The following is a 19,947-nucleotide window of genomic DNA, read 5'->3' as shown; positions in this document are numbered from 1 at the left end:
ATTAGAGATATGACATAGGAATATGCCAGAAGCCTGGAAAAAAATGATGCTCTAAGTTTTGGAACATGATTGTGGGTAATCCCAATTACCGGTCTTAATAAGCCCCTGCGCTGGTGGTGGATCGTCGGAAGTTACATAAAGGCGCAGGCCTCTACATAACTTCAGTGGATGTGATAAAGGGAGAAAAGACCAGAAATGAATCCCACATCCACTGCTATGCTTTGATCTCATCCCTGCTACTATTGCAGAAGACAGCGCTAAATAGCGCATGTGTACCACCTCCTATGCTACATGCTGAATGAGGCATTAGTGTACATTTTGATCAAAAGGCATAAGCCCACTCACCACGCCAAGGTTGCCTCTATGAGTGGGTCCTAACCTGGATCAGCACTCCTTCCACACGCCAGGTGATTTTAATTAGCCTAGTATTCTGCAGTAGAGGTTAAATTAGCCTATCATGCTCTCAGTTGGAGTTCCTGTGAGCTTCAGATGAAGTGAGCTTTGACAACTGTTCACATGGTGCGGTGCTGCACGGGGGCCACTGTGCTGTTTTTCTGGCTGGTTGGTGGGGCCCAGTGCTAGGTTTGGCATGGTCAGGCAGCAGGGATGCTGTTTGGCTGCTGGGTCCCACCGCCGGCCGTGATGGCACCGCAGTGTCGGTGGTCGCCGTGCCAATTTTAGGTTAGGACCCACTCATAGAGGCAACCTTGGCGTGGTGAGTGGGCTTATGCCTTTTGATCAAAATGTACACTAATGCCTCATTCAGCATGTAGCATAGGAGGTGGTACACATGCGCTATTTAGCGCTGTCTTCTGCAATAGTAGCAGGGATGAGATCAAAGCATAGCAGTGGATGTGCGATTCATTTCTGGTCTTTTCTCCCTTTATCACATAACTTCAGTGGATCCTCCACAGAGTCTAAATGTAAGCCATCTTCCTTGCTGTCTTACATTTAGACAATTTTCTATGCCTAAACCAGACGCAAAAAATGATGAATGAGATTGGCCTGCCGGACCATCCCCTTCCCTGCCTCCTTTTTTTTTTTTAGACCTGGCGTGAGTGGAGAATAAGTTGCAGGTTCTGCCACAACATAGCGTGCAACAGAATCTGTGCCAGATATACGCCACAAAAGTGGCGTATATCTGTTTAAAAATGACCCCTACAGTTTTGATGGAAAAGCAACATCAAATCTGAGACAAAATCTACTCAATTTGCATAAAATGACATGCTGTGGACTTAAAATCTGCACCACAGGGGAATTACGCTGTACCTTTTTTTTTTTTTTGCATGTGGATCAGATTTTTAAAAATTTCATCCATATTGCTGGTGTCATAAGCCTGCAGCATTTCAGCCCTGTCTGGACTTTTCCTTAAAGTGTTTCCATACTCCCATAGCATATAATGGATAGTGTCCAAGATTGCAATGCTATAAATGGATTAGTGGAGGGAAAACCCTCAAAGATCAAGCAGTTATTCATATACATTTCTTGAAACATTTGAAAACGTTCCCTTGTTATTAATCTGCATCCTCTACCAAACTTTACTGTTAGTAGTGTACATTCTGACAGGTTGTATTTTCCTGGCATCTTGTCACGCCCATATCAGACCACTACAAGCCTATGTATGCCTTCAGGCATGACTACCATAGTGGTAGACCATGCAACTGCTATGGGGCCCAGGGCAAGAGGGGGCCCAATTAGGATCATCCCCTCTTCTACTGGGGGTGAAAACCTGGTCAGGACTCTACCCTCTAAAGGAACAACTTTTAGCAAATGAGGCAGTGGAAAAAATGGCCCAAGGGTCATTGAAAGGGGTTTAGGTGGAAACCCTTCTGTCCTGTGTGGGGGGCCTGGTTTGATCCTTGCTATGGGGCCCTTACTTCTCTATGTACGCCACTGCCTTCAGGAGCATTTTTTTTATATGATTACATTTTACTCATCTTGGGCTTAAAATCATTTTTTAAATTGGTCAAAAATATTCAGCAGCTTTGTCATAAAGGGTTAAATTCAGCCTAAGGCTACATGCACACAAACATTGTTTGTTTCCGTGTCCAATGCGTTTTTTTTGCGGTTAGGATGCAGACCCATTCATTTCAATGGGTCTGCAAAAAATGAGGACAGCACGCCGTGTGCTGTCCGCATCAGTATGTCCGTTCCATAGCCCCGCAAAAAAAATAGAACATGTCCTATTCTTGTCCGTTTTAGGCATTGTTACAATGGATCTGCAAAAAATACAGATAGCATCCATTTTTTTTGCGAATCCGCAAATTGCGGACCACAAAACACATATGGTCGTGTGCATGTAGCATAACTGTGAGAATCTCACTTGCAGTTATCTAATGACCCTTTATCTCTAGATTACTAATAGCTCAAAAACACTTAGTTTAGACACATTCTTATCAGTAAGATTAAGCTAAACGAGGTCAGAGATAAGGAGCCATCAGCTGAGCTGCCTGACATAACGCAGTAAAAACACAGAGCATGCTACTAAAGAACCTTAAGGCCTCATGCACACGACCGTATTTTTTCACGGTCCGCAAAACGGGGTTCCGTTGGTCCGTGATCCGTGACCGTTTTTTCGTCCGTGGGTCTTCCTTGATTTTTGGAGGATCCACGGACATGAAAAAAAAGTAGTTTTGGTGTCCGCCTGGCCGTGCGGAGCCAAACGGATCCGTCCTGAATTACAATGCAAGTCAATGGGGACAGATCCGTTTGACGTTGACACAATATGGAGCAATTTCAAACGGATCCGTCCCCCATTGACTTTCAATGTAAAGTCAGGAGTTAATATACCATAGGATCGGAGTTTTCTCCAATCCGATGGTATATTTTAACTTGAAGCGTCCCCATCACCATGGGAACGCCTCTATGTTAGAATATACCATCGGATTTGAGTTACATCGTGAAACTCAGATCCGACAGTATATTCTAACACAGAGGCGTTCCCAACGTGATGGGGACGCTTCTAGTTAGAATATACTATGAACTGTGTACATGACTGCCCCCTGCTGCCTGGCAGCACCCGATCTTTTACAGGGGGCTGTGATCAGCACAATTAACCCTTCAGGTGCCGCACCTGAAGGGGTTAATTGTGCGTATCATAGCCCCCTGTAAGAGATCAGGGGCTGCCAGGCAGTAGGGGGCAGACCCCCCTCTCTCCCCAGTTTGAATATCATTGGTGGCCAGTGTGCGCCCCCCCCCCCCCGGCTCCCCCTTTATTGTAATATCATTGGTGGCCAGTGTGCGGCCTCCGTCGCCCCCCCCCCCCCTCCCTCTATTGTAATTTCATTGGTGGCCAGTGCGGCCCCCCCCGGCCCCCCCTCCCTCTATTGTAATATCATTGGTGGCCAGTGTGCGCCCCCCCCCCCCCGGTCCCCCCTCTATTGTATTAATATCATTGGTGGCCAGTGTGCGGCCTCCCCTCTCCCCCCCCCCGATCATTGGTGGCAGCGGAGATTCCCATACCTTCTTTACACCTCCTGTTGGGTAGTATACTTTAGGCAAGTACTTTGCATTAAAATTTTGGGATTTCCAGTAATAAATCTGGTAGATTTGATACCACTCCCCCTTTTTAGTACAAAACATTAGTAATAAATTTGACTAAATTGATTTGCATCAAACTTTTGGGCCAACTAACACAGGAATTCAGGGATAACATCAATAGTAGATTCGCCCCGCTGTCTTCTTCCTCATATGGCTTAGATGTACACTGCAGAATGTCAGGTTGAAATAGATGGACTTAGGCCTCATGCACACGACCGTTTTTTTTTGCGGTCCGCAAAACGGATTTCCGTTGATCCGTGACCGTTTTTTCTTCCGTGGGTCTTCCTTGATTTTTGGAGGATCCACGGACATGAAAAGTGAAAAAAAAAACTAAGTCAAGTTTGCATTGAAAATGATAGGAAAAACGGACACGGATCACGGACACGGATCACGGACACGGATGACTATCTTGTGTGCATCCGTGATTTTTCACGGACCCATTGACTTGAATGGGTCCGTGAACCGTTGTCCGTGAAAAAAATAGGACAGGTCATATTTTTTTCACGGACTGGAAAAACGGATCACGGACGCGGAAGCCAAACGGTGCATTTTCCGATTTTTCCACGGACCCATTGAAAGTCAATGGGTCCGCAAAAAAAAACGGAAAACGGAACAACGGCCGCGGATGCACACAACGGTCGTGTGCATGAGGCCTTAACGTCATTTTAGTCTTCTTTTTCAACCTTATTACTATGATTTGCTAGACAAACTATTATTTAATTTTTGTATATGCTACTTCTCTATATCTAGAGTCACCGCAGAGGTTAAACATAATCCCACCAACATAATAGTTTGTAAGGCCCAAGGGGAATGGAATGGAACTCTAGAATTCACATACAACAGTGGAGAGACTAAAGTCATAGATACTTCTAAGCTGTCAGTTATCAGGAAAAAGATTCGACCAGTGGAGAAACAGGGACCTACTGAATCAAGGTTGGTACATTTACCATATCACCTGTGATATATAATGTCAGTCTTATAACAATAATTATGTGTTTTTTCTGCAGAATTTAAATATTTAGTAAAATAACCACTGTAATCTTTTATTACTCTCAGTGATTTGAAAACAGTGAAACATAGTTAAAAAAAAGTACTGACTTTTTAATGTATATGATGAGTTTTAGCTATTAGATTGGCAGAAGATCCCTGTGGCTACTTTTAAATATTTTCATGCTTTTTACAGCAGACATTCTGTGCTGATTAATATTGTAATATGTCTTGATAGAGGTCAGAATTCACCTTTTCATGATTAATATTGTAATATCTCTTTATGGAGGTCAGAATTCATTTTTTCAGATACAGAGATCAGAATCCTCTGCATAGCCATAGAGTTAAAAGAAAAAATTCTGTCTGTCTGCTGCCACCACTAGAGGGAGCTTAGCACCCTCAGCAGTCAGACATTTATAGTATCACCTATAAATTAATTTGGATATCTCTATCACAAAAACAGAGGGTAAAAATGAAGATGTACTGTAATAAAAATCATTCACAGTAAATATTCTTTCTTTATAAAATTCTGCCTGCCACCATACACATAAGATAAGTGTCCACAGCTATCTCTTTCTTTTTACTATGTAAAGAATATGTGTGCACATCAAAGCTTTCATGTTATATAGAAAAATACAAATGTAATATTAAAGCAAACTCCCATCAAGGTTTTCTGTAAGGAGTGTTCACCATTCATACATAAAACGGGCAGGCCAAAAGGAGCATTTGTTTAGCATTTTTTGCAAAGCATTATAGAATGAAATTTGCCTCCAGCAATAGAGCAGTCTCCGTAGGAAGCAAGCGGCAGCCATATTACTGTAGTGAGATGTAAATGAAATGGACGCTTATAGTGTAAATAAGGGGGAACATCAAAGTTACACGTCTTAATCTTCCCTTCTTGGAGCGGTGGCGAAGGAGCAGTGAAGAATTTGTAAAACAATGAATGCTTCAAAGTTTTTGAATGGTAAACATTGTAAAAACTAGCATGTATTACCAGTGACCCTTGGCTCAGTCTAATATGTGAATCTCCACTGCTAAATAAAAACACATCACACGTCCACCATACTTGTTCCCTGTTACGAGATACCTATATACAGATGTGTCTTTGTGTCTTAGCTGTAATTGGTTATGGTCAGGACTTCAATTTCTCATGAAACTAATTCAATACAATATCACAACATATTAGCAAAACCCTCGACAGGCCGCAACCCACCACACAACCACTAGGTGGCCTCATATAGACAAACTCACACCTCTGTAAAATCATGTCATTTTGAAAAACTGGTTACCTTGTACTGGGATGTGTTCAGCCATGAGGAAAGGTAGGGAAGGACATATCTGTATCAGTAGCAAGCAGATTAACTGACTTTTTCAGTAATAAAATTACCTTCCCAACAAAATTAGACAAGAGATGAGCGAATCAATTCTAAATGAATCGGATTCTTTAAGAATTTGACAAAAAATCTGCCAAAGAAATCCAAAATGTTTGCAATATGCGTCACACGAATTGCTCAAAAAAGACTGCGGGCCATTTTTCTGTGAATATTGCTGGGGAAAATGACAGGAAGGTAGAAGATGGAGGATCGCTGTACTCTGGGACAGGGAGGGGGGGGGGTACAGCTTTCCCTGATTTGCTTAAAGACTGACAGACAGCCTGATCAGCCAATCGGGCAGTATTCGGCCAAGTCCTTCTGCTCAGAAGGAAGAAACACCATTATGTGCATACCTAGGGATGTGATGTGGTGTATTGTGGCTGACAAAAACACAATTGCAAAGACACAAGCCTTTAACCTGATAACGACCAAGTGCCGTACATGTACGGCACTTGGTGCCAGGCTTTAATCTGGATTCTTGACTGTCCCTGACCACGAGGAGGACACAGAAGTGGTTTATTACCACTTCTGCCTTCTCCTCTCTTCCTTACATAGCACTCAGTAAGTGCTATACAGTGAATAGAGGAAGCAGTTATATCATGTGATCGCTGAGTGTTTTATTTATAGCAGAGTTGCAGGGTCTTAGAAGACCCTGTTTAGCTCTGCCTGTGTGCAGTATCCCTAAAGGAGACTTTTTCCCCTGTAACTGGGACTTCTCTGAGACCTCCCTCAGAGGTATTTTATTGACGTCTTTGGCGTCATGTTAGGTGCCAAAAAATTATTTAAAATATTGTAAAATACAAATAAAAGAAAAACAAACACAGAAATGCCCACGCCAAACTAAACTATTGCCATCGTAGCCACTGTTCACACAAAACTATACATATTATATATCAAAACAACCAACACCAAATAGGGAATCCATGTTAATAATTTTTTTGGTGTCAGTTTGTATGTTTAAAATTGAGCTATAGGTGTCCTGTAAAAAGACATTGCAAAAATGATTTTGGTAGTCCACCAAATAGAAAAAATAGGATTGTTAAACCACCACGTGTGCTAAATCACAAAACAGTGTCTGGTCCTTAAGACATTTTTAGGCCTAGTCAGTAAAGGGTTAATGTAGCTACTAGGGATGCTATAGAGAGAGTATAAGGAGAGAATAGGGAGATATACAGTCAGGTCCATAAATATTGGGACATTAACACAATTCTAAAATTTTGGGCTCTATACACCACCACAATGGATTTGAAATGAAACAAACAAGATGTGCTTTAATTGTAGACTGTCAGCTTTATTTTGAGGGTATTTTCATCCAAATCAGATGAACGGTGTATGTAAACTTGATGGTTAACGCGTTAAGTAAAAAATGGCACAAAAAGGTTAACTAACTGTCAATGTATTTCAATCGGTTTTGTCACAAGAATGGCAGGAGATAGCACTTTAATCAATTTCATGTTAGTGAATGCGTTTTACTGCAAAAACTGCATTTACTATACCTGTTTTAGTGAACATGTTGTATTAATTCAAGAGACAGTATACACAGAAAACAAATTTTATGACAAAAACTGCATGATTACCATTGTAAATTGTCAATAACAGTGTGTAGTGTGTTTGTAGTCTTTAAATTACAGAAAAAGCGCTTGCAATTTTGCTACCATTTAATAATCTGTGTACCAAACCTGTTATTTTACATTTATATAGGCCTCATAATAAAATTTCTGGTAAACAGAAGAGTACAAAATGAAAAACCCATACCTCATCATCCAGTCAGAATGTGGGTAGTAGTGCAAATAGTAGTAGCAGCACTAGCCTTCTGATCAATAGTAGCAGTAGGCCACAATTCTCCCTGGCTTCTGATTGGTGCTACACTATTATTGAGGACAAAAAGGATCAGATTATAGAATGGATAGATTACTATTCCTTTGTCACAGCAGGATAATGTCGAGATCACCTCTGAGTCTAACACTGTGCCTTGGAGCGAGGGGTCGCAGCATTCATCATGCGCCTCCTCCTTGCGGTCCCAGGAAAAGCCTTTCAGTTGCATCATCTGTCTTCACTGCCCCTCCTAATGAAGCGCCTTCAGCGTTTGGACTGCTATCAGGAGATGGGTCAGGACCCCATCCATAGCTGTGGTAGCAGTGGCACTTTTAGAGGTGGAGGCATAGGAGCAGTGGTAGCAGCAGTGGCACTTGGGGCAAAAACAGAACAGGGAATCGGGAGGGGGGGGCAGGGAGCCCATGATGACATATCACAGTCTGAAAAAGTGGCTAGGAGGTTGAGGACTCTGACCGTGGTTGTGTGTTGGACAGAACCGGACCGAGGGGAGCCGGATCGAGGTGAGGGGTGACATCAGAGGAGGAAAGCGGTGGCCGTGTCAGTGGCCATAATGAAAAACAGCCAGGGCCAGATCTGTTCTGGCATTTCAGCTATTCTTATGTGGCAAGGAACTCCCTCCTGGACTTACAGCAACAGAATGGTCTGCCATTGCTCCACAATATGTGACGTTCCAACTCTCTGTAATTCCATCTTGCATATGCTAGAGCTCCTGTATGTGCAGCGTAAAGCAGTGAATGATTTGGTCATGCACCAGACCACCTCAGCAGGGAGCATGTGATATTTTGAGGGTAGACAGTGGCAGCTCATCAGAGACGTGTGTCTTATGCTCAGGCCCTTCGAAGAGGCAACCAGATTTGTCAGTATGGACAACTGTGGCATCAATGATGTCATCCCCCAAATTTATTTCAGAGCGGACTCTCAAACTGATGCAACAAGAGGCGGTGGAAAAACAACCTTATGCATTTTGCTGGCCGCCCTGTAGCTGTGGCGGATCCACAGGAAGAAATATTCATGGAGGAGGAAGTGGAGGATAAGGAGTTACCACTGGTGGAGGAGGAGGAGGAGCAGAAGGAAGAAGGGTTGCTTGAACAGGAAGATGAGGCTGACGACGACAATGACACTGGCCATGATGACCAATCATCTCAAAGGGGAATGGAGCCAGAAAGAACTGGTTCCTCAGGCATGTTGGTGAGCATGGCAATCTGTTTGCTTGCTTGTGTACTGACAGGCGTATTGTTACCATCAAGCAATCTCATGATTACTGCATAGCCATGCTTTTAGGCCCTCACTACAAAAGCAAAATGGAGGAATGTTTTCCAGTTGCTGAAAGGGAAGCCAAGTTGCTATATTACCAGGATACACTGTGTACACAGCCTGCCGCAGCTTTTGGCGAGCAGATGCCTGCCACCTGTGTGTCTGACCAGGAGGCTCCTTTCCGTCACCCACTTCCTACTGTCTCCGCTACCACAAGCAGCAGTAGCCAGTTCAGTCTCATAAACAAGATGGAGAAATTTTTTCCTTGCCTGCGCCAGGCTGACGTAAATCAGCAAATGGAGACCTCCTGAACAACCAGGTACAGTCCTATCTGGACTATGGCCTTTCTTCCGCACATGTTCTCTGACCCCGTTGGACCTCTTGGGAGGCAGATTGAACAGTGGCCGGAACTGGCCCAGTTTGTCTCTGTACCATCTTGTCCATCCTCTAGTGTCATCTCTGAGAGAGTTTTAAGCTTGGCAGATGGCATCATTACACCCAAACGGCCAGTGTACAGAACATCACTTTTGTCCAAATGAACGAGGCATGCATCCATTAGATCCATGGATTTTCAGACACCTCCGATGAATAAAGCTACCATTGCTGATGGTAGCTGTTTATTGCCAGCCCTATCACACCACTGCCCCCGTCTGCCTGACTACCATCGTGTTCCCTACCATATGGCTGCTGCTGCCACAGATGCAGCGTCTACTCTCCACTGCTAATCTCTCTATTGCCACTTTCATTACCCCTACTACTACTATTATTCCTACTTAGCTGCCACTACTACTGTTACCTCAACACAACCCCACACATCTACTTCCTTCTCTGTTCCAGGCTGTGCTGCTACTGCTGGTCCTACTGTCACTGGCAGTTATTACCCCTACACAACTTACCATTTCCACATCCACACTGTACTGCAGCTGCTCCCAAATAAAAATAAAAGGAAGGAAGACTTTTTCTAAGCTTGTTCAACTTCAGAACAAGCCACTATTTCCACTATTTCTTCTGAGAGTTCTGAACACTGCGTGTGTGTATAAATATAGACAGACATTCTGCCCCCCCCCCCCCCCATTAACGCTGAATTTTTGGATGCTTGTGCAGGACAGGCCACTGTTTCTCATGACATTAACATGTGTCTGTATAAACAGGGGCAGGTACCTGCTCCCATTAAGTCATAATTTTTGGACTCAACAAGCCACTGTTTTTCTGTTAACACCGTATGTGTTTAAACACCAAAGTGTCACTTTGAAATTATTTGCTATTGCTTTCATTGTGTTAATGAGCTTAAAAGTAGTTGGGGCCAGGGAGAGAGAGCAAAAATTGGTAAAACAAAAATTAAAGAAGAAGTTATAAAAAATCTGAGACCTAGGAGATCTCAGGCCAGTTAGAGCACATTTGATTCTGGTAGAAAAATTTAACGAATCCGACATGAAACAAATTTCAAGAAGTTCGCTCATCTCTAAATTAGACATCATGCATATGACAGTCACGTCCATGTAGCCTGTACAGTTTCACAGAGTCCCTGCTATTGCATATTGAAATCTGAGTCTTACTTTCTTCTGGGATTCGGGTCCCCACATATCCCTTGGTTGAACTTGATGGACTTACGTCTTTTTGCAACCGTATTAACTATGTAACTATGCATAGTACAGTGCTATATACCTTCCCTGTGCCACTGTATGGGGCCTCTGTACAGTGCCTTATTTTACCCAAGAGGCAACACTGCATATGGTTCAGTATAAAACCTTTATACTCCCTGCACTCTTTGCACGTAAATTTATCTCATTTATTTTTTTTCTCAGGCGTATATGGGAAAATGTCACCAATGCCCTAAAAGCAGATAATATTGAAACAGCATCTGAGCACAAACACCAACTGGAGGAAAGACAGAGGGCAGAAGCAAGGCAGAGGGCATCTACTAACACTCCATGGAACCCAAAGTATTTCATCAAAGAGGCAAGTTTATATGGACCCGACCTATGCAATTTATGACTCGTGAAGTTATTTCCTTTTAACCTTGATGAACTAAAGCTGATGGCAAACTCATTTTACAGGATAAAATGTACTGTTACACTTGATACACTAATGCATTCAAGCTTATGTCCTTTTTAATTAGTTGAAATGTAGTGTACCAACCAAGTAATAATGCTTTACAGCATAGGGATGTTATTGAGAGAATAATGAGGCAGGTGATGGAGGGCATCCTCTGTTATTATTTCTTATATGGGGCTGTGGTGCTCAAGCATAAAAGCACTGCTGAGTGAAGCATCATGAAACATTATATCCCTGCTTTACTTGTATAAAACTAGTTTCACACTAGCTCCGGCCCCATTCACTACAACATGTCATACGTCATAGTTTTATTCCGGCCGCCTCTCGGCATGTTTGCCGTGCCGTGCTGTGGCCGGACCTCCGGCTCGCCCCCATTATAGAGAATGGGGCCGGAGCGGACTTCCGGCGGCACGGTGCACTAGTGGTAACAGGGATCCGGCAGGCTGTTCCGGCGGTGGAAGGCTGCCGCTAGTGTGAAAGTAGCCTCAGCAAGAAGCTACTGCATAGTTTACTGCATAGATAATAGACTGCTGTTGAATTGTAAGATAATGCAGTGGATCACAGCCACATGCCTCCAACCCCTAAAAGCATCCAGATTATGCGGTCACTCATTCAACCATTTGTGGTTATAAAGGGAACCGAAATTAAGTTTCAAAGGCAATTTTATTGAAGCCAGATGCAACGGTCTCTTGAAACATTTCTCGATTTAATTTCTGTTCAACGCGATCACCCAAAACGGTAGTGAAAAATGATCTTATAGAGGGGTGGTATTTTCAAGCAGGTCAATAGGGTCAATACATATAACTGAAAACCAAACACAAAGGTCTAGATACAGTATTATATATAAACTAGATGTGCATGTCATGAAGGAAATACATAGTGCTTGAAAAGAGCTGAAAGCTTCTGTGTGTGTATAAGAGACAGTTTAACATGTAATGGCACAGTTCAAAGTATATAGTAATCTCTGCATAATATTCTGGTTGTGTGTTATTTTGAATATAATGAATAAAATGCTAGAGGCGCAGTCTATACTGACACCAAGTGTATCCAAGGCCTCATGCACACGACCGTATTTTGTTTCCGTGTCCGATCGGGTTTTTTTCCGGATAGGATGCGGACCCATTCATTTCAATGGGTCCGCAAAAAACGCGGACAGCACACCGTGTGCTGTCCGCATCAGTATGTCCGTTCCGTTGCTCCGCCAAAAAAATAGTGCATGTCCTATTTTTTTCTAGTTTGCGGACAAGGATAGGCATTATTACAATGGATCCGCAAAAAAAACGGATCCGCAAAAAAAAACGGATGCCATACGGAACGTCATCCGTTTTTTTTGCGGATCCGCAATTTGCGGACCGCAAAACACATACGGTTGTGTGCATGTAGCCTAAATCATAGTATATGAAATATAGAATTGTAGTGAATACTGGTCAAAGTATATGGTAATTATTGCACAAAAAAATATATCAATGTGTATTATTTTAAATGTCATGCAAAAAATTTGGTATATACTGACAACAAATGTAACATAGAAACATACATAGTAATATAGTCTGTAAGGCTGAAAAAAGACATCTGTCTATCCAGTTCAGCCTTTAATCCTGCAAGTTGATCTAGAGGAAGGCAAAAAAAATAATCATGCGGTAGAAGCCAATTTTCCTCATTTTAGGGGAAAACAGTCAGAACTCTACTTGTATCAACGACCTTTTTCTAGAAATCTAATAACTATAACCTGTAATATTATTACTAGGGATGAGCGAATCGACTTCGGTTGAAACATCCAAAGTCGATTTGAATAAAACTTTCTTCTAATACTGTAGGGAGCAGGAGCTCCGTACAGTATTAGAATGTATTGACTCCGATGAGCTGAAGTTATTGCTTCGTGAAGTCTCGCAAGACTTTGCGCAATAACTCAAAAAAATTCATTTGTACTGTAAAAAAACATTTCCCGAACTTGGGTTCGGTTCCAAGTGGTACAGTACAAATTAATATTTGAAGTTAATACCCGAAGTCTCGCGAGACTTCACGAAGCAATAACTTCGGCTCATCGGAGCCAATACATTCTAATACTGAACGGAGCTCCTGCTCCCTACAGTATTAGAAGAAAGTTTTATGCAAATCAACTTCGGATGTTTCATCCGAAGTTGATTCGCTCATCCCTAATTATTACACTCCAGAAATGCATCCAGGCCCCTCTTGAACTTTTTTGGTGAATTCACCATCACCACCTCCTCAGGCAGATAGTTCCATAGTCTTACTACTCTTATGGTAAAGAATCCTCTTCTATGTTTGTGTACAAACCTTCTTTCCTCCAGACACAGAGGATGTCCCCTCGTCACAGTCCTGGGGATAAATAGATGATGGGATAGATCTCTGTACTGACCCCTGATATATTTATACATAGTTATTAGATCTCCCCTCAGTCGTCTTTTTTGTAAACTGAATAATCCTAATTTTGATAATCTTTCTGGGTACTGTAGATCCCTCATTCCAGTTATTACTTGCCCTCCTCTGGACCCTCTCCAGCTCTGCTATGTCTGCCTTGTTCACAGGAGCCCAGAACTGTACACAGTACTCCATGTGTGGTCTGACTAGTGATTTGTAAAGTGGCAGGACTATGTTGTCATCACAGCATCTATGCCCCTTTTGATGCAACCCATTAACTTATTGGCCTTGGCAGCAGCTGCCTGACACTGGTTTCTACAGTTAAGTTTGCTGTTCACTAAAACCCTTTTAATGTCCATTTCCATGTCAGTGTTACCCAGTGCTTTACCATTTAGTATGTACGGGTGACTTGCATCATTCATTCCCATGTGTGTAACCTTACATTTGTCAGTGTTAAACCACATCTGCCACTTTTCTGCCCAAGCCTCCAATCTATCCAGATCCATCTGTAGTAGTATACTGTCCTCTTCTGTGTTAATTACTTTACACAGTTTAGTTTTGTCTGCAAAAAGTGATATTTTACTGTGCAAGCCTTCTACAAGATCATTTATAAATATATTGAAGATAAAAGGGGCCCAATACTGACCCCTGTGGTACCCCACTAGTGACAGTGACCCAATCTGAGTGTGTACTGTTAATAACCACCCTATGTTTTGTACTACTGAGCCAGTTACTTACCCACATACAGACATTTTCTCCCAATCCAAACATTCTCATTTTATATACTAACTTTTATGTGGTAAAGTATAAAATGCTTTGGAGAAGTCCAGATATATGACATCCATTGATTTGTCACTGTCAAGTCTAGAGCTTTCCTCCTCATAGAAACTGATTAAATTTGTTTGACATGACCGTTCCCTCATGAAGCCATGCTGCTATGGTGTTATAAGCTTATTTTCATTGAGGTACTCCAAGATAGCATCCCTTAGAAAACCTTCAAACAGTTTATCCATGACAGATGTTAAACTTATAGGCTTATAGTTTCCGGGCTCTGTTTTTGACCCTTTTGAGTATTGGCACCACATTTGCTAAGCGCCAATCCTATGGAACACTCCCTGTCAATATACAGTCCTTAAATATCAGAAATAAGGGTCTGACTATGACATTACTTAATTCTCTTAGGATACGGGGGTGTATGCCATCTGGTTCCGGTGATTTGTCTATAGTTATCTTTTTAAGACGCTGCTGCACTTCTTCCTGAGTCAGACAGGCTTTTAATAGGGAATTTACTTACACTCTGCATTTCATCTGACAGTTTATTTTCCTCAATGAATACAGTGGAGAAAAAAATATTTAATTGCTTTGCTTTCTCCTCATCACTTTCTGCAACTCCCCCTCATCACTCTGTAAAGGGCCAACACATTCAGGTTTGCACTTTTTACCATTTATATATTTGAAGAACATTTTAGGATTAGTTTTTCTCTTTGTCAATGAATCTCTCTGTCTCTAGTTTGGCTGCTTGTATTTATCTTTTACATATTCTATTTTTTTCCTTATAGTTTTTCAATGCTTCCTTGTTGCCCTCCTGTTATAGTGATTTAAATGCTTTCTTTTAGTCATTTATTGTATCCTTTACATTTCTATTTATCCACATTGTTTTTTTCTTGTTCCTTACCCTTTTATTCCCACAAGGTATGTACCTCTCACAATTTAGGATGTTTTTAAAAATATACCATTTTGTCGCTGCATTAGTATTTTTGAGGACTTTGTCCCAGTTAGTGAGGCCAATTGCCTCTCTTAGCTTTTTTGAAGTATTGGTATTTTTGTGCCTCCCTGAAGAGACATTCTTTTGAATGACAATTGGAAGGTTACCGTATTTTATGGTCACTATTTCCCAATCTGCACATATATTGTTCTGTCATGTCTGTTAGTTAGTACTAAGTTCATTATGGCCGTCCCTCTAGTCGGATCCTGAACCAGACGAGAAAGGTAATTGTTTTTGTTTATTGCCAAGAACCTGTTTCCTTTATGAGATCTACAAGGTTTAGTTTCCCAGTCTATATCTCGGTAGTTGAATTCCTCCATAGTAACAACCTCATTATGATTTGACCCCTCATTTATCTTCTTTAGTAATAGATTTTCTGTGGACTCTGGTATATTAGGTAGCTTATAACAAACTCCTATCAGTATTCTATTATTGTTTTTGCCCCCATGTATTTCGACCCACAGTGACTCCACATGTTCATTTCCCTCACTTATATCTTCCCAGAGCAAGGGCTTTAGACTGGACTTTATATATAGGCAAACCCCTCCCCCTCTCCAGTTTTGACGATCCTTAATCAACAGACTGTACTCCTGTACGTTAACCGCCCAGGTATAGCTATCATCCAGCCATGTCTCAGTTATTCCGACTGTGTCATAATCCTCCTCAAACATTACTACCTCCAGTTCACCAATTTTATTAGGCTTCTGGGATTAGTATACATAGAATTAGGAGGTTTTAGTATATTTTTTACCCTACACCTTACTTTATGAACAGTTCTAGTCTCTCCTTCCATTCCTCCCCCAGTTCAATTACCTTGCACTAGGTCACTCTTTGCACTATCTTCCCCTCCTATAATGTAATTTCCCTCCCCCCCAGGCCCTAGTTTAAACACTCTTCCAATCTTTTAGCCATCTTCTCCCCAAAACAGTTGCACCTTCCTCATTAATGTGCAGCCAGTCCCTATGTAGAGCTTGTAGTAGACAGAGTAGTCATCTCAGTTTTCCAGAAACCCAAACCACTCCTTCCTACACCAGTTCTTGAGCCACTTGTTAAACTCCCTAATCTCCCACTGCCTTTCTGGTGTGCCTCGTGGTACAGGTAATATTTTGGAAAATACTACCTTTGAGGTCCTTGCCGTGAGCTGGGACCTAAATCCCTAAAATAACTTTTATGGACGCTCCACCTACCTAACTTAGTCATTAGTTACAGTAATCTATCAAACCAATCCACGATATGTAGAACTCGAGCGCCAGGGAGACAACACACGGTCCGACGAGCCAGATTTTTGTGACAGATTGCCCTATCTGTACTCCTAATAATCGAGTCTCCCACTATCAGCACCTGTCTGGCCTGCCCTGCCCTGCTCTCCTGGTTCCCTACTTACTGGAGCTGACATTCTCCAGGCTGGCAGGGGAAGTGTCTTGTTGCAGCAGTGCCATCCCTGAACCAACATTCCCCTCATCTGCCAGCCTTGCAAATTTGTTGTGGTGTGCCAGATCAGGGCCAGCCTTCCTTGCACTCTTCCCTCTACTCCAACTACAACTGTTAAGCTACTTTCACACTAGCGTTTTTGCTGGATCCGGCAGGGTTTAGCAAAAACCCTTCTGTTACTCATAATACAACCATCTGCATCCATTATGAATGGATCCGGTTGTATTATCTTTAACATAGCCAAGACGGATCCGTCATGAACTCCATTGAAAGTCAATGGGGGACGGATCTGTTTTCTATTGTGGCAGAGAAAATGGATCCATCCCCATTCACTTGCATTGTGGGTCATGACGCATCCTAGGACGGAAAGCAAACCACAGGATGCTGCGGTTTGCTCTTCGGCAAGAGAACAGAACGGAATGCATTTTGGAGCATTCCGTTCTGTTCAGTTACGTTTTGTCCCCATTGACAATGAATGTGGCAAAACGTAAGCGTTTTTTTTCCTGGTATTGAGACTCTATGACGGATCTCAATACCGGAAAATATTAACGCTAGTGTGAAAGTAGCCTTACCCAGCTAGCTACCTCACTTTCCAGATCCTCCATGTTACCATCCTCCCCTGTATCTACCCCATAAAGTGCCTGCTCAGTTAACAGCAAACTGTTTTCCAAATTGTCAATGCATCTCAGTGTCGAAATTCTCTCATTTAGATACACGGTGTGTGATTCCAATTGTGCAAATTGCTCACATTTTGAACAAAGATACCGTATGCACCCTCAAACAGCTGTTCCAGGACTGCATACATTTGGGCTGTATTAACTGCAGAAAACTGGAGAAGAATAAATAATAAATATATAAGAATATGTGGAATAATAGTATAATGCTTTTTAAGAACTATAATAAGAAATTACTAGGATAACTAGGATATTCCATCACTTACTGATTGGTGGGGCCTTACTGCCTGCATCCCATCTATCCTTATAATGAAAAAGCGCGCATTCCTTTATTGATTTCTCATGTACATTGATGCCCAGGCTACCCCATATGCAGATTACTACAACAAAGCCCCATCCATTTAAATGGAGCTAAGCAGTTGTTGGGATTGCAGGAGATGCCAAAGCGTTCCCTTGTCTCTCCATTCTCTAGATATGAGGATGACCCAGAGGTTGGAACCTCACTGATCAGAATGTTATGGTGTATCCTAGTAGTGTCAGAACATTCAGTGATAAAAAAAAAGTCCTTAATTACACATGTTCAATCTCCTAATGCTTTGGGGTATTAGAATTTCTATTTGTTAAATGTTTAGACACATAATAGATTATTGTGCCAGTCTGTCATGGTTATATTTGTATGCTCTTTCATGTTTACATACACATGTGTACATAACACTTGTCCATCGCTTTTATTTTACTGGTGTCCCTGACAAGGGTCTCATTTTGTTGGATTTCTAATCAAATATCACTATCTAAAGTATTTTCTACTGTACAGTCGTGGTCAAAAGTTTTGAGAATGACACAAATAATAGTTTTCACAAAGTATGCAGCTAAACTGCTTTTAGATCTTTGTTTCAGTTGTTTTTGTGATGTAGTGAAATATAATTACACGCACTTCATACGTTTCAAAGGCTTTTATCGACAATTACATGACATTTATGCAAAGAGTCCGTATTTGCAGTGTTGGCCCTTCTTTTTCAGGACCTCTGCAATTTGACTGGGCATGCTCTCAATCAACTTCTGGGCCAATTCCTGACTTATAGCAACCCATTCTTTCATAATCACTTCTTGGAGTTTGTCAGAATTAGTGGGTTTTTGTTTGTCCACCCGCCTCTTGAGGATTGACCCCAAGTTCTCAATGGGATTAAGATCTGGGGAGTTTCCAGGCCATGGACCCAAAATGTCAACGTTTTGGTCCCCGAGCTACTTCGTTATCAGTTTTGCCTTATGGCACGGTGCTCCATCGTGCTGGAAAATGCATTGTTCTTCACCAAACTGTTGTTGGATTGTTGGAAGAAGTTGCTGTTGGAGGGTTTTTTGGTACCATTCTTTATTCATGGCTGTGTTTTTGGGCAAAATTGTGAGTGAGCCCACTCCCTTGGATGAGAAGCAACCCCAAACATGAATGGTCTCAGGATGCTTTACTGTTGGCATGACACAGGACTGATGGTAGCGCTCACCTTTTCTTCTCCGGACAAGCCTTTTTCCAGATGCCCCAAACAATTGGAAAGAGGCTTCATCGGAGAATATGACTTTGCCCCAGTCCTCAGAAGTCCATTCACCATACTTTCTGCAGAAGATCAATCAGTCCCTGATGTTTTTTTTTGGAGAGAAGTGGCTTCTTTGCTGCCCTTCTTGACACCAGGCCATCTTCCAAAAGTCTTCGCCTCACTGTGCGTGCAGATGCGCTCACACCTGCCTGCTGCCATTCCTGAGCAAGCTCTGCATTGGTGGCACTCCGATCCCGCAGCTGAATCCTCTTTAGGAGACGATCCTGGCGCTTGCTGGACTTTCTTGGACGCCCTGAAGCCTTCTTAACAAGAATTGAACCTCTTTCCTTGAAGTTCTTGATGATCCTATAAATTGTTGATTGAGGTGCAATCTTAGTAGCCACAATATCCTTGCCTGTGAAGCCATTTTTATGCAACGCAATGATGGTTGCACGCGTTTCTTTGCAGGTCACCATGGTTAACAATGGAAGAACAATGATTTCAAGCATCACCCTCCTTTTAACATGTCAAGTCTGCCATTTTAACCCAATCAGCCTGACATAATGATCTCCAGCCTTGTGCTCGTCAACATTCTCACCTGAGTTAACAAGACGATTACTGAAATGATCTCAGCAGGTCCTTTAAAGGGTTTCTACCAATTTGTTTTCACATAATTAGCTTTTAGACACTAGCGATCCGCTAGTGTCTGCTCTACCAAACAATCCTAATATATAATAGCTTTTGGGGCAGCCGTTTCGCTAAAAAAAAGAACTTATATTGATATGCTAATGAGCCTCTAGGTGCTATGGGGGCATCATTAGCACCTAGAGGCTCGGTCTACCTTCACAAACTGCCACCGCCCAGCGCGTCCCTCCAGCCCGCCCATCTCCTCCGGAATGCGATCCTCCCTGTGAGCCAGCGGACGAATTCTCGCTTTCTGCACAGACATCTCCACTGCGCCTGTTCCTCGGAGCACTATGACGTCATCGGCGCAGGCGCAGTGGAGATGTCTGAGCAGGGAAGCGGTCAGACATTCACTGCGCATGCGCCGAATACAGACGCGCACGGGGAGGATCGCATTCCGGAGGAGATGGGCGGGCTGGAGGGACGCGCTGGGCGGT

The 19,947-nt window shown here is 42.4% G+C and overlaps 1 protein-coding gene across 1 annotated transcript in view; it reads left to right on the top strand.

Annotated features, from left to right (window-relative positions):
* Window positions 1-19,947, top strand: part of OSBPL10 (oxysterol binding protein like 10) — a 469,724-nt gene that overhangs the window by 437,731 nt on the left and 12,046 nt on the right. Inside the window, exons 10-11 of the mRNA XM_040433369.1 lie at window positions 4,291-4,473; window positions 10,796-10,949. Of these exons, the coding sequence (XP_040289303.1) occupies window positions 4,291-4,473; window positions 10,796-10,949 (337 nt within the window). The remainder of the gene's footprint in view (window positions 1-4,290; window positions 4,474-10,795; window positions 10,950-19,947) is intronic.

This window comes from Bufo bufo, chromosome 5 (assembly GCF_905171765.1).
Source record: "Bufo bufo chromosome 5, aBufBuf1.1, whole genome shotgun sequence".
NCBI lineage: Eukaryota > Metazoa > Chordata > Amphibia > Anura > Bufonidae > Bufo > Bufo bufo.
The sequence above is the reverse complement of the archived record's forward strand: the minus strand, read 5'-3'. Positions and strand labels throughout refer to the sequence as shown.